Source organism: Uranotaenia lowii, chromosome 2 (genome assembly GCF_029784155.1).
Source record: "Uranotaenia lowii strain MFRU-FL chromosome 2, ASM2978415v1, whole genome shotgun sequence".
Taxonomy (NCBI): Eukaryota; Metazoa; Arthropoda; class Insecta; order Diptera; family Culicidae; genus Uranotaenia; species Uranotaenia lowii.
In genome coordinates, this window is record NC_073692.1 from 149,105,304 (window position 1) to 149,133,193 (window position 27,890).

The window sequence follows — 27,890 nt, forward strand, 5'->3', positions numbered from 1 at the left end:
AAACAGGAAAGCTCTCAATAAAAGATAACGCTTCGGAGAAAAAAACCTTAAAAAATGAACATTTCTTCACAAAAAAGTATATTCAATATCGAGGATTCGAACTCATGTTTGCTGGGAGAGTTTCTGGTGTTAATCACTTTGACCGTTCGGCCAGGGGAAAGTGTTTGTTTGTTGCGTTCTTCTGGTGCTTGTCGCCTCCTTCTAACAGGGAAACGTTTTGATAAAAACCATAAGGGATTATAATTTGCACGATTCCCTCCTACAAACTTAAATCTTTTCATCGCTTTTCTGGTAACTTTAAGTGACCCTTTTCTTTGGTCCACAGCCTGTTTTATGCTCCTAAAATCTAGACCTCAATCAATTACTAATCCCATTCCCATGAAAAAAACACTTCTCGTTTTACCTTCTACTATTCGAAAAACTAAACACACACCTGACTCGATACACGATTTCAGACCAAATGATCGAACTGCTTCAGGTCTTCTGAAAGATCACGATGTTTCAAAGGAGCGTAAGGAATGTATTCGAAAAAAATGCAACACTTTGTTTCGTGAATATCTTTTGAATGCATGGATGGAAATTAATGACATTTTCAGTGAACCTAGCTAGTAACGTAATGTGTACTTGCACAAAATTTGGCGACAATCTGTCAAATGGTTTTTGAGATAGTCCAATACTTAAGTTCATTGGCAAAATTTTTTGGGCAGGATCGAAAAAAATCCAGCAAAGTCCGAGTGAGAGACCCAAAAACAGCTGTAAATTAACTATTCGACCAAAGATCACATGTTAAGTCGTTAAAGAAGGCCTAGTTGAGCCAATAGTGAGCTAAAATTTAAATAAAAGTGAAGATTGTTGATTCCATAAAGTAAGAGGTTTTTTCTAGCTCAATCCGAAAATATTAATGCGGAAGTAATAAAAAGAGTCAATTTTTTCTGACACGTTCGTCTAACTGACTTATAAATGGACTTGACTCCATTTCTACAAGGTAGAAAAGCTGCCCACCGGTAAATTAAACAAAATACGGTGGTCAAATCGGGCGCAAAATATTTGGATTGCTTGTGGGGAGATATTTTGAAAAATTTCGTAATGGACAGCAAAACGAACTCATTAGCGGTCACCTGGCAGGTTTCCAACTAGAAACTTCTCGTTGACAAATCTCGTCTTTATTCCCCGGAAATAAACAAGAATAACAAATTCAGCAGACTAATCATCTGCGGAAACTACAAGTTACCCAGTTTTTTATAACGATTGGCAGGATAAATGGCTAAAAATACAAAGAAGACTGCCTCCAAATACGATCGTTTTCTTTGAGAAGCTCTTCAATAGGTCCCACAAAGTTTATACTCTGTTTAAGTTGGATCTGGAATTGTGCCATTACGCAAAAACGGTGGCGGAGTGAAGTCGAATATGTTGATTTTGTGCCGTAGAAAGACAATCGACTAAATTAGTAATAACTTCTATCAAATTCAAAATTTTGAGTTATTTTGAAGGTTACAGCAAACGTTATTGGCGATTTGCAGCAAAACTTTTTGACATGCAGCGCTAACTAGATTTCAGTAACGGAACTAACAAAAGGGTGATGATAGCTGTTTTTTTACATGGCGGTAAATACAAGTTGTTTTCGAAATTAATTTTTTTCCGGGAACTGCCAACTTTCGGACAGTAAAAATGATTGGATTAGACAAGAAAATCATTAACTTACTTATTGTAATATTTCTTGCATAAGCAAACTGAGTTTTTCGGTATTTTCTCTACTAAATTCATTTTTGATTTCACTTTCGAGCTCTTCAGCTGTTTTGATAGGAATAGATTTTTGTGATTTTTTTTTCACTACGTTGAGGATCATGTCCGAACAAATTGTGATAAATTCCAGTTCAAATATGTTTCCAAACTACATTCAATTTTTCTGTTGCTGAAACCATTCAATTGCAAATCCCTCTGCAAGTCCCTCTTGGGCGTTTCAGTTCAATCTCCGATGGATGGAAGAATATTCCAGTAAAATGCTTGTTTTCAAAACGATTTTCTCTATGCTATTTTCTTTTATCCGGGATATTCATCCTCACGGATGATTCATTCCTTGTTTTTCTCTATATTAAAATAAATTAAATAAATAAAACAGAAACTAGAGGCTTCTTCTCGAAAAACTTCATTGTAGTTTCCTTCTCTAGGAAACTTTATTTTGTACAGTTTATTTTTTTGGATTTGGTGCAATATATTTCATGTCGTTTTTGTATTCGATTTCAACGGAAACGATTTTTTTTGATAGAAATTTTTAATATATTTATTTAGTAATGTGTGAACACGGATTCGGATTTTTATTTCTAGAATATTGTTTTAAAATTCTGGATTGAATAATTTTAACAAACATCTAAACATCGCTTGGTTGAACTTTTACATCTTAAACTCGGGTTTGTTAAATTCAACTATTCCATGATAATGATGGTTTTGCAAGATGGTTCTTCCTGGTAGATTTTCCTAGCTGTTACAATTTGGAACAACACAGTTTTCAAAAACCTAAAAAATAACATATATTAAATAAAATAAATCCGACTTTGAAAAGTATGAAAGATTACGTAGTTCACTTTTTCTTACCTTATTCAGTAATCCAATCTTGATTAATTGTTCTCTTAACACCAAAATTTTGGAATTTTCTCGTTTGTTTTGAAAAAATACTATGTGTCTTGACGTTTCAATCCATAATATCACCCTTTTGATCGCAGGGCCCTCTGAGAGTCGTTTCGAGCTGCAAATCGCCAATAAAAATCGCCTACTTTGGAAAATGTTGGATCATAGTAAAATTAAAGTCTAAAATTTCTTCATCGGACGCTATTTAAAAAACAATTTGTTATAACATCACAAAAATTTGCATATGAAAACATTACATTACCAGGTAACTTCGCTGAACATCTCATCAATTTTCATCCATGCATTAAAAAGCTATTCACAAAACGAAGTGTTGCATTTTTTTTCTTTCGAATACTCTCCTTAGTAGAGAAAACTCGTGCTCTGATGTTTTCAATTCTATCCAGGTGAGAGGTGGTTTGTCTGATATTGACGATTTATGTGAACTATGGCAAAATTAGTGACCATATTAAGTTGAAAATTACATCAATAGAGGCTTCCAATAAAATGAATAACCAAATAGTCAATTCTGTTCGTTTAAAAACAGAAAAAGAGTTTAGAAGCTTCTGACAAACAAGAAAATACATTTTATCGAAAGGCACATGGCATCAGATTGAGTTAGTTTTGGGTAATTTATTAATTTCTCAGGTCCTGATGTCTAAAAAGGTTTGTTTTGGTTTAAAACTCATTTATATTTTTGCAAAATTTTTAGATATTCATAGTGAAATTTGAAATTTTGGTCATAAAAACAAACATAATCATTCTTTCTACTTTGGAACTCTTCAAATAAAATTTTCTGCTGATCAACTTTGTTGAAGACTTTAACTTCCTATCATTTAGTTACTTGTTACAAGATAGTTCATGCATTTAGAATCTAAGCAAAAAGTTTTAGATCTGAAGACCTGAGTTATTCAAAGAAGACTCAAAATCTACTCAGTCTAACATGGCATGCATGTTTTAAAGGAAATAAGTACCCTTTGAAAAATATGAAAACTCAAACAAATTTGATAAAGCAATACCCACCTAAAGGTCCGGCGCCGATTGACCGATGCATAGGGCTGATAAAGCAAGTAATAATGCATTTTAAATTTCAGTTGAATAGAGAACAATAAATTTAACAAATTCAAGCTTTCGCAAAGCCATAAAATTGTTAAAATATAAGAATTCAGACCTATATTCAAACGCTCTAAGATGAGTATGCCTAGCTCAAAATAAATTCACTAAAGTGGAATGTAAAATCAAAAATATATTTTGACTTTAACAAATAGAAATATTTATTTTTGAAACATGCTATAAACATTCATTATCCTAGAATTTTTTTTTATAATTTTAGGTATAAAGATTCTTAGTTTGCCCTAGAAAAATGGGATGTATTCATATTCTTGAGTATTGAATTCCACATTTTTAAGTTATATGCTCACAAGCCTTCGTTCCAAATCCGAGAAAAAAAACATAAAAACATAAAAATAATAAAAAAAAACAATTTTTACATTAAGATAAATTAAAAAATTAGAGAAACCTTAAATAAGTCTTAATAGAACAAGACGAAATATAAACAATGATAGAATCACGTCTTTTATGAATGAATAATTGAGTCTTAAAAATAAATATAAGGGAATTACGGATAATCGAATCAATGTATAATTAAAAAAATTGAAAAAATGTTTATAGGTAAAATATAGTCATTGTGAAGAAGTTGTTAAAATAGTGACTTTAAAAATTAAAAAAAAAATATCTTGTAAGTGACCGGCTTAAAAAAAGTGACAAAGTTACTAAAAAGTGATCAACTCCTAGCCCTGCGTTATAAAACCTGCACTTGAAATACTTGATATTATGCTCGAGAGAAATGTTGGAACAACTTCCTAATTGTAGCTTACTATATTCAAACAGTTTCACTCGATTAAACCAATATTCACGAGTTTCACTCGATTAAACCAATATCCAACCAAGATTTATCAGGCCATTGCTACAACCAGACTGCGAAACTTTCAATTCTATTGATTTAGGGCCATTTTCTCACTCTCTACTGACAAATACATATTTTTTCAGAGTTTTTGAACGGCGAATTTTTAATAGAAACTGTTCTTAATTTTCAATTAAGAAAATGGTTGAGATATGAAATGTTTACTAATCTTTCATAATTTGTCTCTTTTTTGCGTCAAACAAATGCATATGATAACTTAAGTTTGCACTTAAAAAATAATATATGCACCTGTATGTATCCTATAAAATTTCCTTATATGAAACAGTTAATAATGTGGTTTAGTAATTTCATAGTGAGTAATTTTATAATAATTTTTCTGCTTCTTCAGTCGTATTACGCTTTGCTCTTGAGATGTTCCGCCTTTTAGGAAGAAAAGATGTCAACTCTACACTAGGCTGAACTTTCAATCGATCTTAAAACTTTATCTGAAAAACAAAGCTCCGTGAAATTCATAAGATCGTTGATTTCGCATACTGAATTTAAATTAAAATTAAAAAAATTCATTTCAAACTCGAACATTTTTCCTTATTTTTTTGTTATTATTTTTCCTTCTATGTAAACACGGTATATACGCATAGATAAATTTAGATGACTAAATTTGTGAAAATGCGCGTCAAATTCATTCGAATTTGTTCGAAGAACTGATAAAATCGGAATGACAACTATTCCACTCAATAAGAAGGAATCTAACATTTGATATCAAATCCAATCGAATATAGGGTTAGTTGCCCTTCTTGGTGGTTTTTAAATATTCATATTTTCTCATAAATGGGCGTGAGGTTTATATTTTTCAGGAAATTTATTTATAGTTTGTGATCTAATCTGCAAGTTTCAATGAAAATTTTTAACATAGGTTTTACCGTTATTGAAATATTGCAAAGATATGGATGAGCGAAATTTCCATTTTTGAACCTACTGTTCCAATTTTCTTACTCAACTGGTTCGTATGATTTTTCGAAAATAAATTAACAAATTCATTAAAAATGTAATCTTCAATCAAATATTATCAAAAACAATTATTACAGATTTTTACCGATTGAAAACACTTAAATTTCTGTTATGAATATCTTCCCCTCTCCGTTAGCTCTATCAGCAGAACAATATCTGAAACTTATTTGTTTTTACTTAGATACATGTTGTTTATTTGCGTAAAACTTACAAAAAATGTTAAAAATTTTCAATATTGGTTCTCAATTATGCCTCAATTAGAAAATCGCACCTTTGTTGATTTGTTAGTATTAAAACAAAGTTTTGGTGATTTCCGGTCTAAAAATGGAAGTCAAAGTCAAAAGTCTTCTTTTTTTGGACCCTTCACAAATTTTCCGGGTTTTCCTATGATTTTCATTTATTTTAGGAAAAATAGATTGTTTGGTTCATATTCTTTACAGTGAAAGTAATTTCCCTTTTAACTTTAGCTTGGACATTAAAAAAAAGTGTTTTTTCCTTATTCACTCTGATTTCTCAAACCGCTCCCCACTATGTGAGCTGTCTGAATTACCACTGATTAGAAGGTATATTTTTTAAAAACGTTGAAAATTTTATAAGAAAGACATTTTATGGCAAAAAGCGGTATATTAGGATTCAGGAAGAATAAGAGTTCATTGTGTGCATAGTTGTGTCTTTATCCTATGCTAGCAAAATTAATTATTTACAATTTTCGGCATTTTAGGACTAAAGTAGGCTCTAGGTCCGAAGTAGGAGCAGTCACCTTATATCAACGACTTAAAAGAACCAAGCTTGATAATTTGATTATCCGTTCATAAGGTCAACTGAGGTAATTATGAACAAAATTACACATTTTTAAATACAGGCAACTAAAACACGGCGTTTATCCAAGTTTATATCCTGGAAAGTAACCAAACATCAATGTTCCAGTAACCTTCTTCATTAAAGGATTTTTTTTCTTATCTTTAAGCTACAGCTAGTGGTCTTAACATGCCTGTTAATAATAACCTCTTATGGTTATATTTTTAATCTGTGTCTATGGGATTATTTTCATGATGGAAAAAACAGCAGTTTGATTTTAAATTTTATACAAACGACACGTGCTGCATCGACAGAAAGTTATAGTTTTGCGCAGAGCTGCAGCTCCCAGCACATATGAGGCGGAATGCGTAGGAAATCCATTTGTTTAGATTTTATGGTGCACACACAACACACTATGTAGGTATCTACATACGTATGCAGCCAGCGGAAAAGTGGATTTGTTGATTTGTGTATCTCTCTGCCTGTATCGCTGAGCGGTGCGCCGGCAGGGCTTGAGGCTATCTGTCATCACGATGTACGCGTTTCAATTTATTTTAATTCAAAAGAGCTGTTAAAACTCTTCACCGGCCTGTTAGAGTGAGAGAAAGAGATCTGTGGGTTCAAAGCTGTTGCGTGGGAGTTCAAAAACGGGTTAAGGGGCGGCGGTTGCATTACTTTGGTTGATTTTAAATTTGTCATAATTTGAAGGTACCCACTTAAAGATGGAGCTGAGTAAAATTAAGGCTCATTACATTTTAATTTTTATATTGTTTAAACTTAACTGGAACTTTCTTGAAAGTAAACTCTAGCATTTCCCACAAAATTTGGAGGCCATAAATGTATCTTACAAAATCTAATGATAGAAATCTGCATATTTGACAACAACTTATGCTGATGAACACTCATTTTTTGTGGGATCAATGAATATGTTCAAATTATTATTGAAGAAAGTTTTCAGTTCTCCTTATTCGACAAATCTTTACAACTTCTATGATATACAAAAAAGATATGCTGCGGATAGAATACCCACAAATCTGCATAATTCCATCCCTAACTCTACTTCGTCTCAGAATTTCAACAATCTTAAAATTGCACCCTTTTTGGTTTGTGACACATTAAAAAACCATGGCCGAAAACCGTTAGCCATAAAATGATTTCATTCGATGACCTAATCCATTCGTATTGGAGAGGAACTGAAGCATAAGCACACAATATAAGCTGCACAGATCGCAGCTGGTGATAGGGCAATAAAACAAACTAGAGACTACAGGTTCTTTGGCTAGATTCAATTGAGATTATCAGATTCGAAATCTTCGTTTAAGATTCTTTAATATGGCTAAGCAAGAGCAAAACTGGCCCAACCTTAATTTAATTAACGATATATGCCATTCGCTCAGAATTTGTTTCATCATCAATATGAGGAAACACTGGATGATTCAATGCAGTTAAGCAATATATTTGAATTTAGTGAATTTTGTCCCTACGATCTAATACTGAAGCAAGTAGGTTTTCAATTTGAGAGTAAAATCTGTCGTTTTTTTTTGGATATCGAAAGCTACAGAGGCTTTCATTTGATTTCCTTCACCCGAAATTCAGCCTTTTCTCTAATCATGAGTTCGCAATATTTCAACGCCATTGGCATAAGATGTGTACGCCAGTGGCGATGATTCGATTTGAGACAGCCAGCATTTATTTATTTATTTATTTATTTTATTTATTTTTTATTAATTCATCGAACATGAAAGTTTAAATGAATAGTAAAAACACGGTCAAATTGGATTAAAAAATCTGGATTGGCGTATACGACGAACAAAACGACTAGAAGGTTCTCCAAACTGGTATAGTTGTTCAGTATCCCGGAACAAACGCATCATTGCACTTAATGGCTCATTGAAGCCGTACGAAGTTCGGTGAATTTGACTTGCGAGTAACGAATTAGATCGTAGATTTCTCGATGGGGCACTGAAGTTTATCAAACTTAGCAGCTTAGGCGATTGCACTTCTCCGTTCATTATTTTTGCGATGTATGCGGCCTGTTGGGTCTTTCGGCGGCATCCGAGAGTATCGAGACCCAAGAGCTGACATCGGTCTGGATAAGCAGGAAGATCTTCGGGATGGCGCCAGGGCAGGTGCCTCAAAGCGAATCTGATAAACCGCTTCTGAACACGCTCTATTCGCAGAATCCAACTTAACTGGTAAGGAGCCCAGACAATGGAAGCATGTTCAATCACTGACCTGACGAGGGCGCAGTACAGAGACTTTAAGCATAGAGGATCTGTGAAATCACGTGCTACTTTGGTGATGAATCCGAGTTGACGATTAGCTTTGTTGATGACTGAAGAGCGTTGACTGTTAAACGTGAGTTGCGAATCAAGTATTACTCCAAGGTCATTTACCTCAGAAACCCGGTTCAAAATCTGGTTGCCGATGTTATAATCGTAAAGAAGTGGCGTTTTACCTCGATGGAATGTTATGACAGTGCATTTCGAAACACTAACGGACAGTTTGTTTAGTTTACACCAATCTCCGAAACGATGCAACAGCACTTGAAGGCGAACGCAATCAGCAGAAGTTTCAACAGGAACAAATATTTTTAAATCATCAGCGTATCCAATTTTGGTTCCGTCGTCTAAGCTGAGAATAAGATCATTAAAAAATAGCGCAAACAATAGAGGTCCCAAGTTACTTCCTTGAGGAACGCCAGATTGATTCGTGAAGGGAAAAGATATGCTATTGCCAAGCTTTATTCTTATACATCGCTCAGTAAGGAATGAGTTCAGCCAGACAATCATGTTGTTATGGATTCCAAGCTTGGCCAGCTTAGCTAGAAGAATTCCATGATCAATTGTGTCGAATGCAGCTTTGATGTCAGTGTATACCGCGTCTACTTGTTTTTTTCTTTTCCAACTGGTTCAAACAAAAAGATGTGTATTCCAAAAGATTCGAAGAAACTGATCTGCCTGGCATGAACCCGTGCTGTTCGATGGCTATATACTGCGATGAGGCGCGTAAAAGGGCATCCCGAGCAGACTTTTATGGCAAAATTATACCTAATTTTGCTATCATGCCTTGACAGTAAAATGAGGTATCATTTTGCCCGAATAAAGGTGGTACAATGCCAAAATTTGGGTCTCACTTTTCATATGCCGATACCACAATTATACCAACTGTAGGTTTCACTGAAACCTTAATGATACCTTGTTTAACCACCATCTAAGAACACGTTTTGAGAGCACAATGATGCCAATTTTAGGCTTCGATAAGATCTAAAATTTGGCATCGGTGTGCCTTCAAAATAATTTTCAAAACGCTAGCTCAACGAGGTGTCAGTGATCTTTCAATACAAACGAAATTCGGCTGCAATCCGTGTATGAAAAATGGGATCAAAATTGGGGCATTGTTTCACCCTTATTAGGGCAAAATGATACAAAATTTTGCTAACAAAGCATGATAGCAGAATTTGGTATAATTTTAGGTTTCATTGAAACCTTACCCGATCACTTTTATGCCTACCTATAATACCTAATTATGCCTAAATTTCTATAACAGAGCATGATAGTAAAACTTTGTGCAATTTTCCCAAAGGCAATATTTAAAATTTTTCGATTTTTGTTCTTGATTTTACTAGCCAATCTCGGTTCAATTTTATTAATCGCCTTAATTTATGTATCAATCTTCGCATCAAAATTAAAATTGCCTTCAAAAACCATCATGTCCAAAGTGGAATTGCTAATTCTTCACAAACAAAAAAAACCAATTCCCAAAATAATTTCCTTGCCTACATGAAGGCGTTTTAAGTTGCCTTCCTGTGTCTCTTGGTACATATGTTTGTAAATGTTGAATATTTTAGGTAAATTTATTTTAGTTGAATAAAACATGAAATACTTTCACTAATAAAAATTTATATTGAACAATTTTGCGCAAAAACGAGGATTCAGAAAATCGTAATAACATATTAATCTTTTTTTTTTTGTTTATTTGTGACACTTTACCAACGCTTTGGCATTCGTGTCAGTAATAACATATTAATCGTTTTTACAAGGCATTGTAGCAAAATTGTTACAATTTTACCTTTTAGTATGTTTTCTTGCATACCGAAGTCAAAGCCGCCTTAAAGTCGGCAATTGAATTGCGTCTTGAATGTCTAAATGAAATATTATCCTCAGTACAGTTGCTCTTATAAGTTTAGTTTTATACAATATAAACTGGCAAAAGAAGTTTCGAATGATGATGATGTTGTTTTTGTGTATGATTTCTTAAGTTATAATTTTGTGGAATACCTACAGGTCACTCTTGTGGGACACCGTGAGAAAAAGCTAAAACTATTTCTCCTCCTACGTGCTCACGCAATTTGTGAATGAATCTACAAGTTTTATATTAGCAGGCGACAAGCGACAGAATTCCGCCTAAATTTATGTGATGATGACTAAAATGTCGAGTGAAAGTCACAACCGCTATTCGCTAGACTGTCTTATTTGTAAAACATCGAATCGAGAAAACGAATTTGAGGATTCACTGTACGGCCATAAAAAAGAGGTATAAAGAGACATGTTTAGGGATTTAAGCATTCATTTTGACAACTAACTTAATCCCGTCATAATTTATTATAAATAAATGCTATACTATATGTATTTGCAAAATTATCGGTAGTTGCGAATATTTTGTCTTAATAAACATACGGGACAACTTCGCAGTTACATATATTCGATATGGGCCAATTAATTGTTTGTTGGAAAAAAAGGAATTAGTACATTCAAAAACTAACGGAATGAGAACGCTTTTTGAGATGATCTGAAAAAAAACGATGATAATGTAAATGGGACAGTCTAGCGAATTGCGAAAGGTAAATTTGCTTCAAAATATGCGCCTTAAAATAGTCTACATATAGCTAAGGTATGATTTTTTTTTTGATTAAGAGGCATAAAAAATGAACTCCCAAAAACCCTGATTTAAAGGCCTTTTTTAAATTTCAAAAAGAGTTTTGCCAAGTTGTCTCTGAGGAAATAGAATTTTAAATGTTAAGATATTTCATTTACCTTGCAATGTAGCAGGAAATTCAATTCATCTTCACCTCCCGAATATCACAGTCAAAAGAGGTGACTTTTCAAAACAGTGGTGGTTGCGGTGATGTAGAAGTTGCTACTGTAGTTCACCAGATCTTAGACACATTGCAGTTTGTGACCGGTTCAAAATTCGCTCTCGAAGTCAACGACGATCTGGATAGGATAGGATGGTACATGACGAAGTCATTAATCTACTTCAGTAGACGGACGAGCTTCAAGTTCTGGTGACCGGGAGTATGCCCGTGATGCGTATTGAGAATGAAACTGAGCCGAAAGTTGAATCGTTGATATTTCCAGCATCTAGATCCGGGCTTTTCCACCTCCTAAAATAAATAGCTCGGATCTCATTGGATTGCACCTTCCGGTGATTCCGGCGGGTTCGGAGCAGCTCAATAAATTGCATTTTTCAGCGACAAAATTATCATGGGAAAACAGCTTCATTCCAGTTTTTGCTGATAGTTTTGGCCGTGACAAGCGCCCTTTGTTGTTGATCTTGCTGAAAATTAATAAAATATCAGCGCAAAATAAGTTTTATAACCTTAATTTTCATACCTTATATTTTAGCATCAGACCATAGAACCACAAAAATCAAAGTTTGTCCATCTTTAAAGGAAACTAAATCTTTAAACACACGATTAAACAACAGTTTCTTACTTTTCCGGTTGAAACACACGCGTGTTTCCAATTTCAAGTTGCCTGCAGTTCGGCCGCGAAGAAAAAAAACACTGTGATGTTTACATCAGTGTTCCGAATATCAATCAAAACAAACACTCAGGATGCGTTTCCTGTTGGAAACATTCTGATTGTATAATGGGATAGCGCCTCTCGCAACTGCTTCGCCTGGCTGGTATGCAATCTCGATCAGCGCTCCTATCAGCTATGCAAACCGAGTCGCATCATTCAGAATTATCGGTTTAGCAAACATCGCATATCGGAGATGATTGAGATACAAACTGATCCATTCTGAATGTAGCTCACTCAGTATCTGCCTGAATTATATGAAATTCAAAATTATTTTTTGCAGGACGAGAAAAATCAAACAGTTGTGCGGGGCACCATAAATTCTCAGTAGTTTTAACGTGACGGACGACAGTTTAATAAAAGTACTTGTAAAAATTTTAAAACACGGCGAAAGTGAACATCTTTCCCTCACAAACACAACTACAATTTTAATTTTAATCCTACTGATGTTAAAAAACTTTATAACAACAAATAAATTTATTAATTTGCTGTATATCAAATCAAACAAAATACGCTAATGATCGGCTTCATGTATCACTCACTCACTGCCTGATCCATTCACTCCTGATCGAAGACCAACAAGATTCGCCATATGCATTGCGCATTGGTGAGATTCCAATTTGATGATGGTGCTGCACTGTTTTGACAGCAAGCATCGTGCGAGGTGATCTGTATTTTAGCGATGAATTGAACGATCGATGATCGGGTAGGTCCAGTAGCAATCAATAACGAAACCCGACCGCTGTACGTTCAGGTGCGAAGGGCAATCAGAAACATTCATTGAAAATGAGTGATATTCAGAACACTGGTTTACATCAGTTGCACGATAAAAAAAATTACATCACCATGTTTAAAGTTTATAATCATTCGAAAGATTGTAAATTTCATTCACTTTGATTGTACTTTATCAAATAAGCATTTATTAGTTATTATGATGCGAATTAAGAGTCTTGATGTGTGATTTGAGATTACATTTTTCCCATTTTTACAATACAATGCCTTATTTAGGTATTGTTTTGATATCCTCCTGTAACATATTGATGCTTCGATTGTATCCCATTTACCCGAAAACCATTGCCCAGAATGAATTTTTACCAGAATGACAAATACCCGAAATCAAACCCCAGAATGAACCATTTCCCAGAAAAAAATTCCCCAGAATGCACCATTTACCAGAAATTTTTTTCCCAGAATGGACCATTTCCCAGAATTTTTTTCCCCAGAATGGAACATTTACCAGAATCGCACAAATCCCAGATTTTTTCCCCTAGTATTTTTATTTGTTTTTTTTTTTTTCAAATGAATTCTTAAATATTTCATATGATTCGAAATTGATTTTTTAAATGAAACTACGACTTTGAAATTTTCCAACTAAATTTATTTTAGAACCAAAATTGTGCTATATTTATGGTTTGGGTACTTTAATTGATTCAATGCTTACCATGGTCCTTTAAAAAACCGTTTTGGTATCCGACTCCTCACGCTACGCGTTCGAACTTGAAAGACGTTTTGTCCTTCACGCTGTCGCGTGGCGGACGGGGCTAAAGGATCACCCCTAGCTTTCACGCAGACCTAGGAAGCCCCGGCAGACCTAGACCAATGTCTTAGGGCCGCCGCTTCCGACGGCGGGTCGGCGGCCTCCTCGGATTTGGGAGCTTCGGCGGCTTTGTGCCGCCTCAGCCCCTTCATCCTCGTTGGTTGCGGCCTTGCCGCAAAAGAATAAAGTTATAAAACCCAATTTTTTTTTGTAACAATTCCTTTTTTTTGAATAATTTCTAGTAAGGATAAATGTTTTCAATTTTCTGGGAAATGGTCCTTCTGGCGAAAAAATTTCTGGTACATGGTTCATTCTGGTGAAAAAATTTCTGGGAAATGGTACATTCTGGTGAAAATTTTTCTGGGGAATGGTTCGTCTGGGGAAAAAAATTCTGGGGAATGGTTCTTTCTGGCGATTGGAATTCTGGGGATTTTTCATTCTGGGCAATGGTTTTCGGGTAAATGGAGTACAACCGATGCTTCAACAAAACCACATTTTGGCTTCGGGAAAAATTCGGCTCCAAATTATGCTATCATTTTGGCATTGATAGCATATTTCGGTTACTGTTTGCTATCGATTCAGGCATCAAAGTCTGCTCGGGATCACTTACAATTATTTCAAATAATTTTGATCCTGCTGACAAACTGGTAATGCCACGATATTGTTTCACGTTACGACGTTCGCCATTCTTAAAGACCGGAAACATGAACGAATTTTTCCACATGTCAGGAAACTTACGTTGCTGAAACGATTGGTTGAAGATTCGAGCTAGGGGCAATGACATTAATCTCCTAGCGCAACCGCATTGCGTATGACTGAAGAAAACAAAATAAAAATGTGTTCATGTCACTTCCTATCCAGCGCCGGCTAAAGCCATCGGGGGCCCCTATCAATCGATTTTCTTCATATACCATAATACCATCCCATAGAATACATAATATTTTAAACAAACAAAAGAACCGGATATGAGTTCAGTATTTTACCTTCAAACAATCATAATGAAGGCTTAGAAGGTAGTTTCTGATATCTGCAAACAATAATTGTTAATACATCACGCGCAAACATTGCGGAAGAGTTATATTTAACCACATCATCGAGAATGAAAACTTAGATTACAGCTGTCCAATGAAAAACTCTATGCGTTATTTGTTCAATAACTCAATAACCAACATAATATCTCTGTTCTGGAAATATTCAAACAAAGATACACCGAGAGTCAAATTGAGAGTAAAATTGATCTCAAGATCTCGAGTTTTCAGAGAAACCTTGAAACTCAAGAAACAACACAAGAGTTGAAAATCTCAATGAATTGAATTTCTATTGTGAGCCCTGGAAGAAGATAAGATTAAAAACAGAGAAATATTCAATGTTAAAATTTTCCCGTAAAATTGAGTTTCCTTTTCTGTGACGTGAATTCTCTCATATGCGACTGTTTTTGTTCGCTTTTTAAAAAGGACCCCATTGGATATAAACCAATTTCTTTGCTATACAATGAAGCAGTATTTGTTGGCTTCAAAACGTATAAAAAAATCAATCCATAGATTTTAATTAATTATTTTGTGAAAGTTGTCAACATTTACACTTTTTACAATAAAATTTGATTTTCAAAATTATATAAAACATGTAAAAAAATTGTTTGCTCTTTTTTTATTCGTTTTGTGTGATTTGAATTATCAACATTATTGACAAGTTCGATTTTTTTTTGATACGCTAACGGATAAAAATCACTTGTGAGCGGTACAAGCACGTGGAATGTTTCATTAGATCAATAATTGATCTCTTAAAAGGTGTATTCTTCCACTCAGAATCATTTTAATCAAATATTGTTATCTTTCCTCATTACAGTCTCTCGTACTTCATATCATTTTTGAAGTTCTGATCATTGTTAAAATTTGCTAGCGTTTTTACTTATTCAGATTTTCCTTTTTTTTTTTGCTGCCAGACAAGCTGAGAACCCCCATTACCAAGGGGCTTAAATCGAGCCATTTGGTGTGGAGGAGTGTGGTATTCAGCTAAGGAAATTGAAAATTGAAAATGGTAAATTGTAAAATGATATGCTGAACTAAGGATTTTTACTTCAGGAGAAGATTATTTCAAAATAAAAGTATCTGTAAATCAAATGCAAAAAACTTCGGTTTAATCAAAAATTTAATTAATTCGGTTTTATTAAAAAAATTATTCCAGATATCCCGTTTTTTTTTATTTCAATCATACCCGAATATTACCCAGAATAAAAAATCTGGAATGTTTATTATAAAGACTTCTAATTAGATTAAGTAAACATGCACCTATCCATAAATTGCATGTTTATAAAATTCCTCACAAATAATGCAAATGCTTCAAGTAAAAGCGATATATCTTTGTACTTAATGCGAGAAATTTGTGCCTCATAAAAATCTGGGATGTTTTTCTCGATTTCACCTATCCTGTACTGCAAATGTTCTTTCAAGAAGTTATAATTACTGTTTTTAATTAAAATGTTGACAAAGCTGAGAAAAGTTATTCTAGCCGCCAGTTAAAAGCCATTTCGTTTTTATTTAAATGTAGAAAAGTTTTTCATATTCAAAACATAACGTTTAATTCACTGGAACTTCCTCAAATATGTTCTTTATTGAATTGTTAACAGAAAATGATATATTATACAGTGAGCGAAATAAGAATAGCACCACTATGTGTTTTGCTTGCTAAAATATGAATGATTGAAGATCACCAATATTTTCTTCTATAAATTGTTTTGAATTGTTTAACGGATAAATCAAGCATAAGTTTACTTTTTTTGGACGTTGCAATTGGCGTTGAGGACCAAAACTATGGAAAAAGGGTGCGAAATAAGAATAGCACCACTTGTGTTTTTTCAACAAAAACAAGATTATTTCTAAAAATTTACTGTGTAAAAGTGAATAATAATTCTTCTACGAATTATTTGAATAGATAACCGTATTTTAAGGAGTTTTCTAGAATTTCAAAGATTTTCAAAGGTTTTAAAAAGGGGTTTTAAGAGATGAGAACTAAGGATATTGATACTTGAGCTATAACACTTTATCAAACTGCTTTATTTCTTCATTATCATTCATAAGTATAATGCAAATTGACGAAACATAGATTTGATGCTGAACTTGAATAAAAAAACAGGCTTGAAATTCAAAAAAAAAATGTTTTAAAATAGTCAAACGCTATTTCTCTAGTTTTAAGTCATAGATGGCAGCACTATCTTGAAATTAAACCGAATTGATGCCCATTTTCGAATATCTGGGATTAATTCAGGTGTGCTGGATGATTTTGGTCAAGAAATAAGTACTTGGTACCGTGTGACCGACTTGGAAATTCTAAGATCACAATATCACAAAATAAGAATTTCATCAAGGATTCGTAAAAGTGAATTTCTTGGACCGATAATCAGAATAATTTTGTACTTTCCGATGGAGCTTGATGAACCAGATAACTAGCAGTATTATTCGTATGATTTGAAATTGAATCGGAAGTTGAGATGAGCAGGAATTTTTGCGGTGTTATATTCTTGTGCTGATGTTTTTTTTTCAAATCCGCAAAAGAGTTCTGTAGCGTGAACTCCAACAAAACTGTGTTGGAAAACTACCTCAAAATGATGAATATAGGCCTAAATAAACCAATATTGAGACTTAATTTGGTTTTAACGACAAGATAGTGCTGCCATCTATGACTTGAAACTGGAAAATGTGATGTTTATTGAAAAAAAATCTAAGTTTATGAATTCCAACCTGTTTTTTCTGATTTAAAATAAACCGATAATGTTTGATTCATCATTTCATGTCATTTTAATGAAGAAAGTAAGTAGTTTGGTAAAGAATTACAGCTCAAATATCAAATTCCTTAGTTCTAGAGGAGCATCTCTTAAAACCCCCTTTCAAAACCTTTGAAAATTTTTGGAGTTCTAGAAAACTCTTTAAAATGCATTTACCTATTCAAATAATTCGTAGAAGCATTATTATTCACTTTTACACAGTAAATTTTTAGAAATAATCTTGTTTTTGTTGAAAAAACACAAGTGGTGCTATTCTTATTTCGCTCCCTTTTTCCATAGTTTTGGCCCTCAACGCCAATTGCAACGTTAAAAAAAAGTAAACTTATGCTTGATTTATCCGTTAAACAATTCAAAACAAATTATAAAACAAAATTTTGGTGATTTTCAAACATTCATATTTTAGCAAGCAAAACACATAGTAGTGCTATTCTTATTTCGCTCACTGTATATGGAAAGGTAAGCATTCCAGATTCCCCGGATTTATTCGGAGAAGTCCGGGGTTTCCAAGTTAAGTGGATAGGTAAAGCATACTACGTACTAGACTGTATCCTATATATATATATATATATATATATATATATATATATATATATATATATATATATATATATATATATATATATATATATATATATGTATATATATATATATATATATATATATATATATATATATATATATATATATATATATATATATATATATATATATATATGTATATATATATATATATATATATATATATATATATATATATATATATATATATATATATATATATATATATATATATATGTATATATATATATATATATATATATATATATATATATATATATATATATATATATATATATATATATATATATATATATATATATATATATATATATATATATATATATATATATATATATATATATATATATATATATATATATATATATATATATATATATATATATATATATATATATATATATATATATATATATATATATATATATATTCTGCTGACTTAATTTACGTAACTAAAAAAACAATTGAATTAAAGTTGATCACTTTTTCGAGCTAGCTTTAGATAAATGGTTTCTATTCGAATTTCTTATAAATAATCACTGATTCATACTTTATTTGGATTAAACGTTGAAAAAATTCAAATGCCCAGATTTTGGGAAACAATTATATTTATTTAGTCAGCCCACATAAATAAATGCGGGAAAAATCTGCAATTTATACTCTAAGGAGCATCCCTTGACTTGTAGTGAAACTCCTTGAGATATTATTTAAGCAATTCTCCGACAAATCAATTGTTTTTGGTAAAGTATTTTATTATGATATTTGATGATAAAGAACAATGTTTCGTAGAAAGAAGTGGAAAAATTAATTCAATTTAAAAAAAAGTTTCGGGGCTGCACAAAGATGTCTCGAGGGCCGCATGTTGCTCATTCCTGACATTATAGCGTATTTGATTATCGCGATTATAGTGGGACCTTCGAATTTCCTAATCCTAGCTAATCGTTGTTAAATGTAGTTGCGAAATAACAAAGTTATATTCGCTTCATTTTTTCAATTTTTTTTCTAAACTAAGCTAAACTAAACTAAACTAAATTTCTCTAAAAATGAAAGAAAATTCCACAGTTGAATGCTGGAACATTCGAAGAAACGTTAGACATTAAACTCTTCTAAAATATCCATATCTTCTCATTCGAAACAAGCCAACTGATCGAATTTAATCAAAATACTCTATCTAAGGGCATGAGAAGGGCATGATTGCCACACGTGGCAAGATGTGCACCTTCAGCTTTTGCGAAACGCAACTTATTTTAGACATCATTTCCTATTCTGCCACTTGAATTTTAATTTTTAAAATTCATGATTTTTAAGAAAATAACATTTCGTTTCGATATGGTGAAAAAAAGTTAACTTTTAAGCAGCTTCAAAAACCTCTCCCCAGGGCAGGAATTGCACCTTTTTGTTTTGCAACCCCTCCTTCTTATAAAAGATATATCTATCAAACGAAGAACACTTACGTAGGGATCATCTTACTCTGTACTTCGAAAAACCATCGGATTTGTAAGTGTTTACTGTATTCAAATTTTCAGCAGTTTGGCCGGGTCTTTTTTTAGAAAATAACATTTTTATTTAGCTAATTAATAATTATCATATTTTTCAAGTGTCTCACATCCCCCACGAGTTATCCATCAAGTAGATTTTACTTTACTTATCTTTTCAAACCACGCGTAAACGTCTCGTCTAGTCTTGCCATTATTTCCCTCATAGGTCAAAACATAAGTTAAAGATAAAATAAAACAACGAAAACTTCAAATAAAGACTAAATGCTAAAAAAACGCGTCAAGTTTGTTTTATGTTCCTAACTGTGCCTGCTGATGCCCCACGTTGAGAAACCTGTCTGGACAGCTGAATACATGTTGTCAAATCCTTAAAATTTGCCTCCTTTCAGACCTCCTTTTATTTTAGGACCTTCAAACGACAATTTTTCTTTTTCCATATTCTATACGTTTATTATTAGATCAGCTACCATCTCCTGTCGGTCATTTGCCGCAGTAGACCGAGTCAATTTGGGGTCAATTTTGAATTTCTCAAACCATGTGGTCTTAGAAGCTTCTCCGTGGTTCAAACCTCATCCATGAGTTTTTGCATAATTTTTAAGTCACGTTTACATGAGTATATTTCAGATTTTAAATTTGTATGGGAAAATTTAATATTTAGTACTGCAAAATTAATATCATTAACGTGTCTTATGTGGAACCGAGCCTGTTAATGGTTTTTGTGCCAATTTATAAATTCTCAAAAGGAAATGGAAGGAAAAGGAGCTGAACAACTTTGTCGAAGACCATAACTTCTTAATATCATATTAGGCCAAACTGTTATAAGCTGTTTAACAGCGGTATGTCTTTTGGAATAGAAAAACAATAAATTGAATTGACATCACTGCTGATGCCTTAAGAAGTATTGCATGAAAAGTAGTCATGCAGCATGCAATACCTCGCTAGGCACCCAGCAGCGATGCCAATTGAATTTATTGTCTATCAATACCAAATGACATACCACCTAATAGTTTATGTTTCTAGTAAGATACGAAATTACGGTCTTCGATAAAGTTGTTCAGCGGAGTTTTCTTCAGAGAGTTTAAAAATTTGCACAAAAACCATTAGTAGTTTCAGTTCTGCACAAGAAAAAAAAATGATGTTGATTTTTCAGTACAAACTCTTCAATTTCAATTTCCCATACATACCTAAAAGTTCAAATTTACTCATGAAAACGTGACTCAAAAATTATGCAAAAAATCATGGATGAGTTTTGAATCGAAAAGAAGCTTTTAAGACCCCAGGATTTGAGAAATTCAAAAATGACCTCAAATCGACTCAGTATATTGCCGCAGTCCAATTAATTTATATCCTTTCCCTTCAATAACGGTTTTTGGTTTCGAATGGCGGTGGTAATCGAGTCATCAGAATCGCTGATCTTTGTCTGAGATTAGAACATGTGTGTTGCGTTTTTTCATTGTTGTTGTGTTTTGTGTTCTGTATGTTAATAACTCTAGCACTAAATATAATATATTTTGCATCCAACTTTTCCCTACTTTCAGCCTAATCGTGCCCACGCTCGAAAAAGCAAGATAAAACAAATCTCCCAAAACTAAAACCCCGCCCGTGTGTGTGTTAACTGTATTTATAATTCAAAATTATCTTAGTCTCTATCCTTGTTCCAGGTCAGGCAGTACTAGGCTCGGCCACACCCTCTTACCCCATGAGCGCAGGAATCTACTACTACGGGATGGGTGACGGTCATTCCCCGCTGTCAGCGCCATTCCGCTACATGGTCTAACTAAACCACCCACCCGGAACTAGACTGGAGAAGGTGGATTCAAGTTGCGAACTCTACAGTCATCATCCTAAACATGTCGCATCTTTGCGACAGGTTTATTTCTGTCCATCCATTCATCCATCTCTGCCTAGGGTGCGAGTTCCAGCAGATCCCGGGGTGACGCAATTTCATTTCCCGACAGCCATCCAGCCAGCCAGCCAGCCGGTGCCATCAACGTGTGTGATTACTGAATTCTTGTTTGAATGCGTAGAAAAATGTGCGTGAATAGTTCAAGACAGTTGCGTTACCTTTACAAAGTGCGCGCGAGATTCTTTCCAATAGTGAGTGAGATATGTCCGGAAAGTGATGAGACGATTAGAAATGCGCGCTAGTGCCAATGGTTATATATTTTTTTCAATCTTTACTATATCTAGTTCAGCTGTAATTATTTAAATCGAGACAAATGTATTCTCACTATCGTTCTGTCTGGGAAGACAAGCCTGAAAACCTTTCTCTATATTTAGTTTTAGTTAAAGTTACTTGAAATTAAGCCACGTGTCGTTAGGACATTTAGGGGCGGCTTATGATCGGGATGATTAGTTCAATTGTTATCGTTACTTATGATGACGCTCGAGAACAAGGAAAAGCGAACGCATCGAAATGCTGGCGAACGTGTTAATAATATTCAATCCAATGAATGTCGTATTTCCGAGCAGGAATTTTGAGCGATCTGCTGCTGGACACTGGAAGGACTGAGAATATCAATGCAGTGAAAGGTAAGAATTATATAAAAAAAAACATTTCTCAAATCTAGTCGATAAAGACTGCTCCAGAAATTATAAGCACACTTTCAAAATAATAAAAAATACTGTTTTCTTAAATTTTATTTATTTTATTTACACATTTGGGACCTAAAGGGTGTCCACGATGAAATTGCCACACACAAAATTGATTCCAAAAATTCGAGTTTTCATCCGATTGCCATCAAATTTTCAAGGATTGAAAAATAACTATTAAACTTCATTTTACCATTTTACTCGTATTTTACTAACAGTCCATACGTAAATGCCCGCACCTTGGCCTTAACCCTAGCCATAAGATTCTGCACAACCTGTGAATCAACCGTTTTTGGCATGTAAACCCATACTATCTTCAATTCCTGGACTGTCTTCACTACCTTCGTTTAAGAAGGTGCTACTTCATAATCGCCCAGCACTTCTTGATGAGGCGGAGCTCCGGAGTGTTGGGAGGGCTGAACATTTTCGGCACCAAATTGATCTTATTGTCCGCATACCACTTCAGCACGTCCTTGGAGTTCTGGCCAGATTTGGCCTCATAATCCGGCCAGAAGATTGTTGGCCTCTTTCACATGTCCGTTCTACACACATGTCGTTCTACACACGTACACATGTCCGTTCATCGTGTCCACGCTTCCTGCACGTGCAGATGGCTTGCCAAACCACGAATTTATTCGCAAATTTGGGCATCATCTGAGTTCGAACATGCTACGGAACGCTGAACTTATCCTTGGCCGTGAAAAACAGGTTGCCGGGGATCTGTTTGAAGTCGGCCTTCATATATGTCTCGTCGTCCATGATGCATCATTCTACTTTCGTCAGCATGTTGAGGTACAACTTCCTGGCACGGGTTTTGGCGGATTTTTTCTGCTTCTCGTCGCGATTAGGGACCTTTTGTACCTTAAACGTTCGAAGCCCGGTCTTCGTTTTGGCCTTCTGGACAAAACTTCGGCTTAGGTACAGCTTCTTAGCCACATCCCAAACGGAGGCGTTCGGGTTGAAGGCCCCAACTACGCGGTTGTGATTTTTGGTGTTGTACGGAATACTTTTTCATTCACTTCTGGGCTTCCGATCGGTGGCCAATCGTTCCTCGAACCGCTTAATCACTCGCAACACCGTGGAATTTGCGATTCCTAACATTTTAGCGATGGAACGATGCGAGAGATCCTTGTTCTCATGATGAATGCGTAAGATTTTATCACGCACGAGCTGTTCTTCCGACTCCATTTCCGCGAGGTTTTGCTCACAAAACTTTAAAACTTACAGGATGTAAACAATGCATTATTAACTAAATCCACCTAAATTTTCATTAAATCCTACCCTCTTTAAAAAAAAAAAGAGCAAATTCATAGTGTGGCAATTTTATTGTGGAAACCCTTTACCCAACACTGTAGGGGAGAATGAGGATACTTGATCCCTGGGGGTACTTGATTCTTTAGCTATATCTCCAAACTGGAATGTCGTACAAAGATCAAATGTTCTAGAAAAATGTGCCAAATGGAACAAAACAGCAATGGTTGAATTATTTATTATAGATGATAAAAGATCTTATTGATTGATTATCAAAAAACTATATTTTTTTAAACGCCTGATCAGCAAAACTGGATGCGATAGGCAAAATCTGACAAAAATTTCGAGTTGAGGACGCCAGAATCTTCTAAAACTGGCTATAAAACATTGATAGAAGATTTGAATCCAATAGAGTGTGAAGTTATTGAGTTCAAGTTTGGAGTGACGACGAGCAAGCACTGAATTTATATTGAGTTTTGAACGGATATGTACAAATTTTATGTGAAAACCAAAAAAATAGGCAAAATCAGGCTTAATTTCAAAAATCTGGGAAAAAAACTTGACTTATCACGTTATCAGGCAGGACCTTCAAAAATCAGACAAATCCTGAAAAATCAGGCAAATCCTGAAAAATCAGGCACATTGGCATCTCTGGCCCCGACTTTTCTCGCAACATCCCGAACGACAGCCGATGGTTTCTGTTTGTAAGCATCCCTGACTTTTTGTCGATAGCAGGACTTACAGGACCAGATTTTCGACCACTCCTTCGTTCATCTTCAAATATACAATGTTCACTATATTTTTTGAAATCTGTCCGTACTGCTCCGACGCTCACATCCTCTTCTTTGACCAATTTTCTCAATGAGATTCCACTCACAGTAGACCAGTTGTACGATACTATTTTCTCTTCTCCTGAGTAAGACCACGAATTTTGAAATGTAATAACAAATCAAATATTTTTTTAATGTTATCACGTACAGAAATGTGTAAACAAAAGGACGCAGCCAGTAGAATTCGAAAAAAAACGATTCAAAATTACCGTTAACATAAGGTATAGTTATAATTTCTAGAACAGTCTATATCATAAAAACATATCTTCATCAAATCGTTCCAAGGCGAGTTTCGAAGGACACCGTTCGAATACAAAAATGGCTTTCTCATTGAAAGTTTGTAAATTCTGATGGTCCTTTTGGCCTTAATCCTATATTCAAATAAAGAAAGAATTTGTTCACCAAAAAACATTGATACAAGCAATTTGATCATTTTGACAGACAGGCAGACAGACAGACCATCACTTTCCATGATCAAGAATGTCAAATTTACCCAATATTTATAACACTGTTATCTGCAAATATTTTCACATAAAAATCATAAAAATGTTCAATTAATGTCTGTCTCGTTTATTACCCAGTTAATGTTCCACGGGCTGGCCAACCCTAGCTTCGCCAAAAATTCGCGATACGATAAAGTTTATTTTTGCACATTTCCATCCAAAGAGTAATTCCAAAGTCACTGTACGCCAGAAAGACGACAACGGCCTGACGGGCCGGCCGAGGAATAGGAGAAAATAATAAAATCAAAAGATATTCATACCCGGGCCAACAACGGTAACCAGAATCTGTGAGCCGGTTGAACACGTTTTCCCCTCGCTCCAAAAACCCGAACTCTGGTATGTCCATATATGCTATCGGCGCGCTAAATATTTTCCGACTCGTTTGCTCAGTTCGAGAAAGATATTTTCTTTTTTCCCACACACAAAGTTTTGGCCATGCTGCTGACATCACACATTACACATGGCTGCCCGATCAAACGGAGCAGGTAATTGCACTTTATTTTTCCAACACTGGAAGACATCCCCCACGCCGTTGAATCAATCTTTGTGAGTTGAGTGGAAAAAAATGAATGACCACACTCCATGTCAACTCGAAAACATACGAGCGCAGCCTCCAATTTTTTTTAGAAATTGTTTTATGAGGGATTCCATGGGACACTTATGCGAGTTATATGCTCAATCAAACGATGGCTGCCATATTGCTGCAGCCCTCGGCAATCGATCTGCGCATGTCACACACCAGACGTCGCCGTTGTTGATGTTTTTGTTGTTGTTGTGGTTGTCGGCGTTGTCCCAGCCTATCGGCGGCAACCGGCCAGATTCTACAGAGTGCACCCCCGCAACTGCCCAACTCAGTGTAAAAAACACTAGGTAATTTGTACTAGACGCGCACACACGATACCGGCCACGGATTCTGCATCAGTTTTATGAGCGTTTTTTTTTTGGTTGTTTTTTGCCCTGGCCACTGCCTGGTTGTGTCTGCTTCTTTTTTGTGTGACTTGTACTGCTTCCACATTCCAGGGATATTTTTAAACTTTTGGAGCTGGTTTAATGTTGGGTGTGCATTTGTGGCGGGAACAAATAAGTAAATCGCGCAATATCACATGAAATAGAAATTTTCCGAACGTTAGCAGCATACATCACGAGTACAATAGGTGAAAAAGCGATCGTAAAAATGTATGATACTATGATTACGTTCCCGCGCAAGTTTTTCTTTCAACATAACATTTTCAAAATTCATAGCTCTATTCATTTAAACTTGTGTGTAATAATGTATATGTAATGTGTTTAAACATTAAGCGTTAAAACATTAGGAAATATCTAAGCCCGAAAACACCAAATTTAGCATCTTCGATCTCAGAAACGACTGGACCAAATTTGTAGCTTTGAGTTACGTTATTGAAAGTGTTGTATACATTTATGTTGAATAAAGTTCCTTCATTCACATTTGAGTTGTGTTGCTCAGTGAAGCGCATACGCGTCAATCGAAAAAAAAACAAGATATCTCATATTTGGTCCGCAATGTGTTAAGAAACCATTTTGAACTAGAAATGATTAAAATGCTAAAACATCGTCTCGTATTTATTTAGGATGAATTATTAATTTGCTAAGGCCGGTGTCAAGGATTTTTGTTATTCGAATTCAACCAAAAATGACAACAAAAATTTCGACACGGAGAAAGAATATATTGAAGTGTCCAAATGTCAAGTAGAGGTACTTCAAAAAGTTGTTTGAATCCAACGTATTCAGAGGGATTCCATCTTTTTCGGAGCTTTCTAACTATTTTTATTTGAAATTGTTTAAAGCATGGATGAGCAATAGACTGCTCCAAATTTGTATGGGAAATTTCAAAATTGTGAAATGTTATGCGCTGCAGGCTAAAATTGATCTAAGGCCTAGTAGTCCCATGCCAAATTTTGGCCAGATCGGTTGACGGGAAGGGGTCGCTCAATGAGCCTGAAGTTTTTGTGGGTTTTTGAGAAATTTTATTCGGGAGGAACATGAAAATCCATTTTTTCATCAATAAATTTGGCCCTTTCGGCCGATTTCTTTTAATATGGTTTTTTCAAATCCTAAATTATGACAAATGTTTCATCCGGAGACTGCATTTCGGTTCAAGTTAAGATAAAAAGTTATCAGACTTCCACAATGGGCTTACTTTTTTAAGGGTGATATTCATCACTGTTAATGTTACGTTAAACTGTTCGCAGCAGTGCCTCATTAACAGTGATGAATTTAACCCCTAAAAAGATAGCTCATTTTTCATGCTTAATAACTTTTTTATCTTAACTTAAATCGAAATGCAGTCTTCGGATGAAATATGTTTAAGCTTTAAGAAAACCTAGGATGCGAGTAGCAATGTGGCTTCTTGGTCACTTACTACAAACAACTAGCTGGTGCTTGGACAAAGAATCATATAAATAGTTGAAAGCTGTTGATAACACAAAGCCCTTAGCTCACATTTTCAACATCTACTCGTTTCTTCTACCCAAAGCACTCTAGCTTTGACCATTCTACCTATCAATTTTCATTTTTGTCTTGACTACTCTCTAATTATAATTAGAATTTGCCGATATGCTAAAACTTAAGTAAGAATATATCCTAATATATCTTACTTAAATTAATAAATTTATCGGCCAATCAAACTTATCATACAGTTTTGACTAAGACTTTCCGTTAGATAAACAAAAAATAAGTTCTAACGGAAAAATCTCATGTTTCTACACACTATTTCTCGGTAACAATTGGACTGAAGCCATAATTTTATCACTTTTGAGTTGCTAATACCCAAAAAAACAGGTTCTTAAATGCTTACTCAGCTCTGCGCGAGTGCTGTTTAGCATTCTGTTCAGCTGAAAATTTAGCACACTTTCAAGTTTTATAATCAAAGCTGAGTAGAAGGCTTTTCAGCCTTTGCATGAAACTTTCAATAAAACAAAAAAAAAATGAAAAAAAAAAAAGCTTTCGAAACTTTTTACTTATTTTGAAATCTACACCCAAAATTCAGCCTCTGTGCCAATGGCGTGTAGTCAATTTCATAGCATCATTGGTACAAGAAGATAACGCGACCGGCACTGATTCGATTTGCGCCCACCGGCATTAACCTCCCAGCGCAACCGAATTGCGTATGTCTGAATGAAACAAAATAAAAACGTTTTCGCGTCC

At 34.5% G+C, this 27,890-nt stretch overlaps 1 protein-coding gene across 2 annotated transcripts in view; it reads left to right on the top strand.

The window, feature by feature from the left end:
* The window catches only part of LOC129748809 (protein held out wings), a 108,501-nt gene that overhangs the window by 66,682 nt on the left and 13,929 nt on the right, over window positions 1–27,890 (top strand). Inside the window, exon 2 of one of the 2 annotated variants that reach the window (XM_055743564.1) lies at window positions 21,193–22,081. In XM_055743564.1, the coding sequence (XP_055599539.1) occupies window positions 21,193–21,225 (33 nt within the window). In that variant the 3' untranslated portion in view covers window positions 21,226–22,081. The remainder of the gene's footprint in view (window positions 1–21,192; window positions 22,082–27,890) is intronic. The other variant, XM_055743565.1, reaches the window with a different exon arrangement.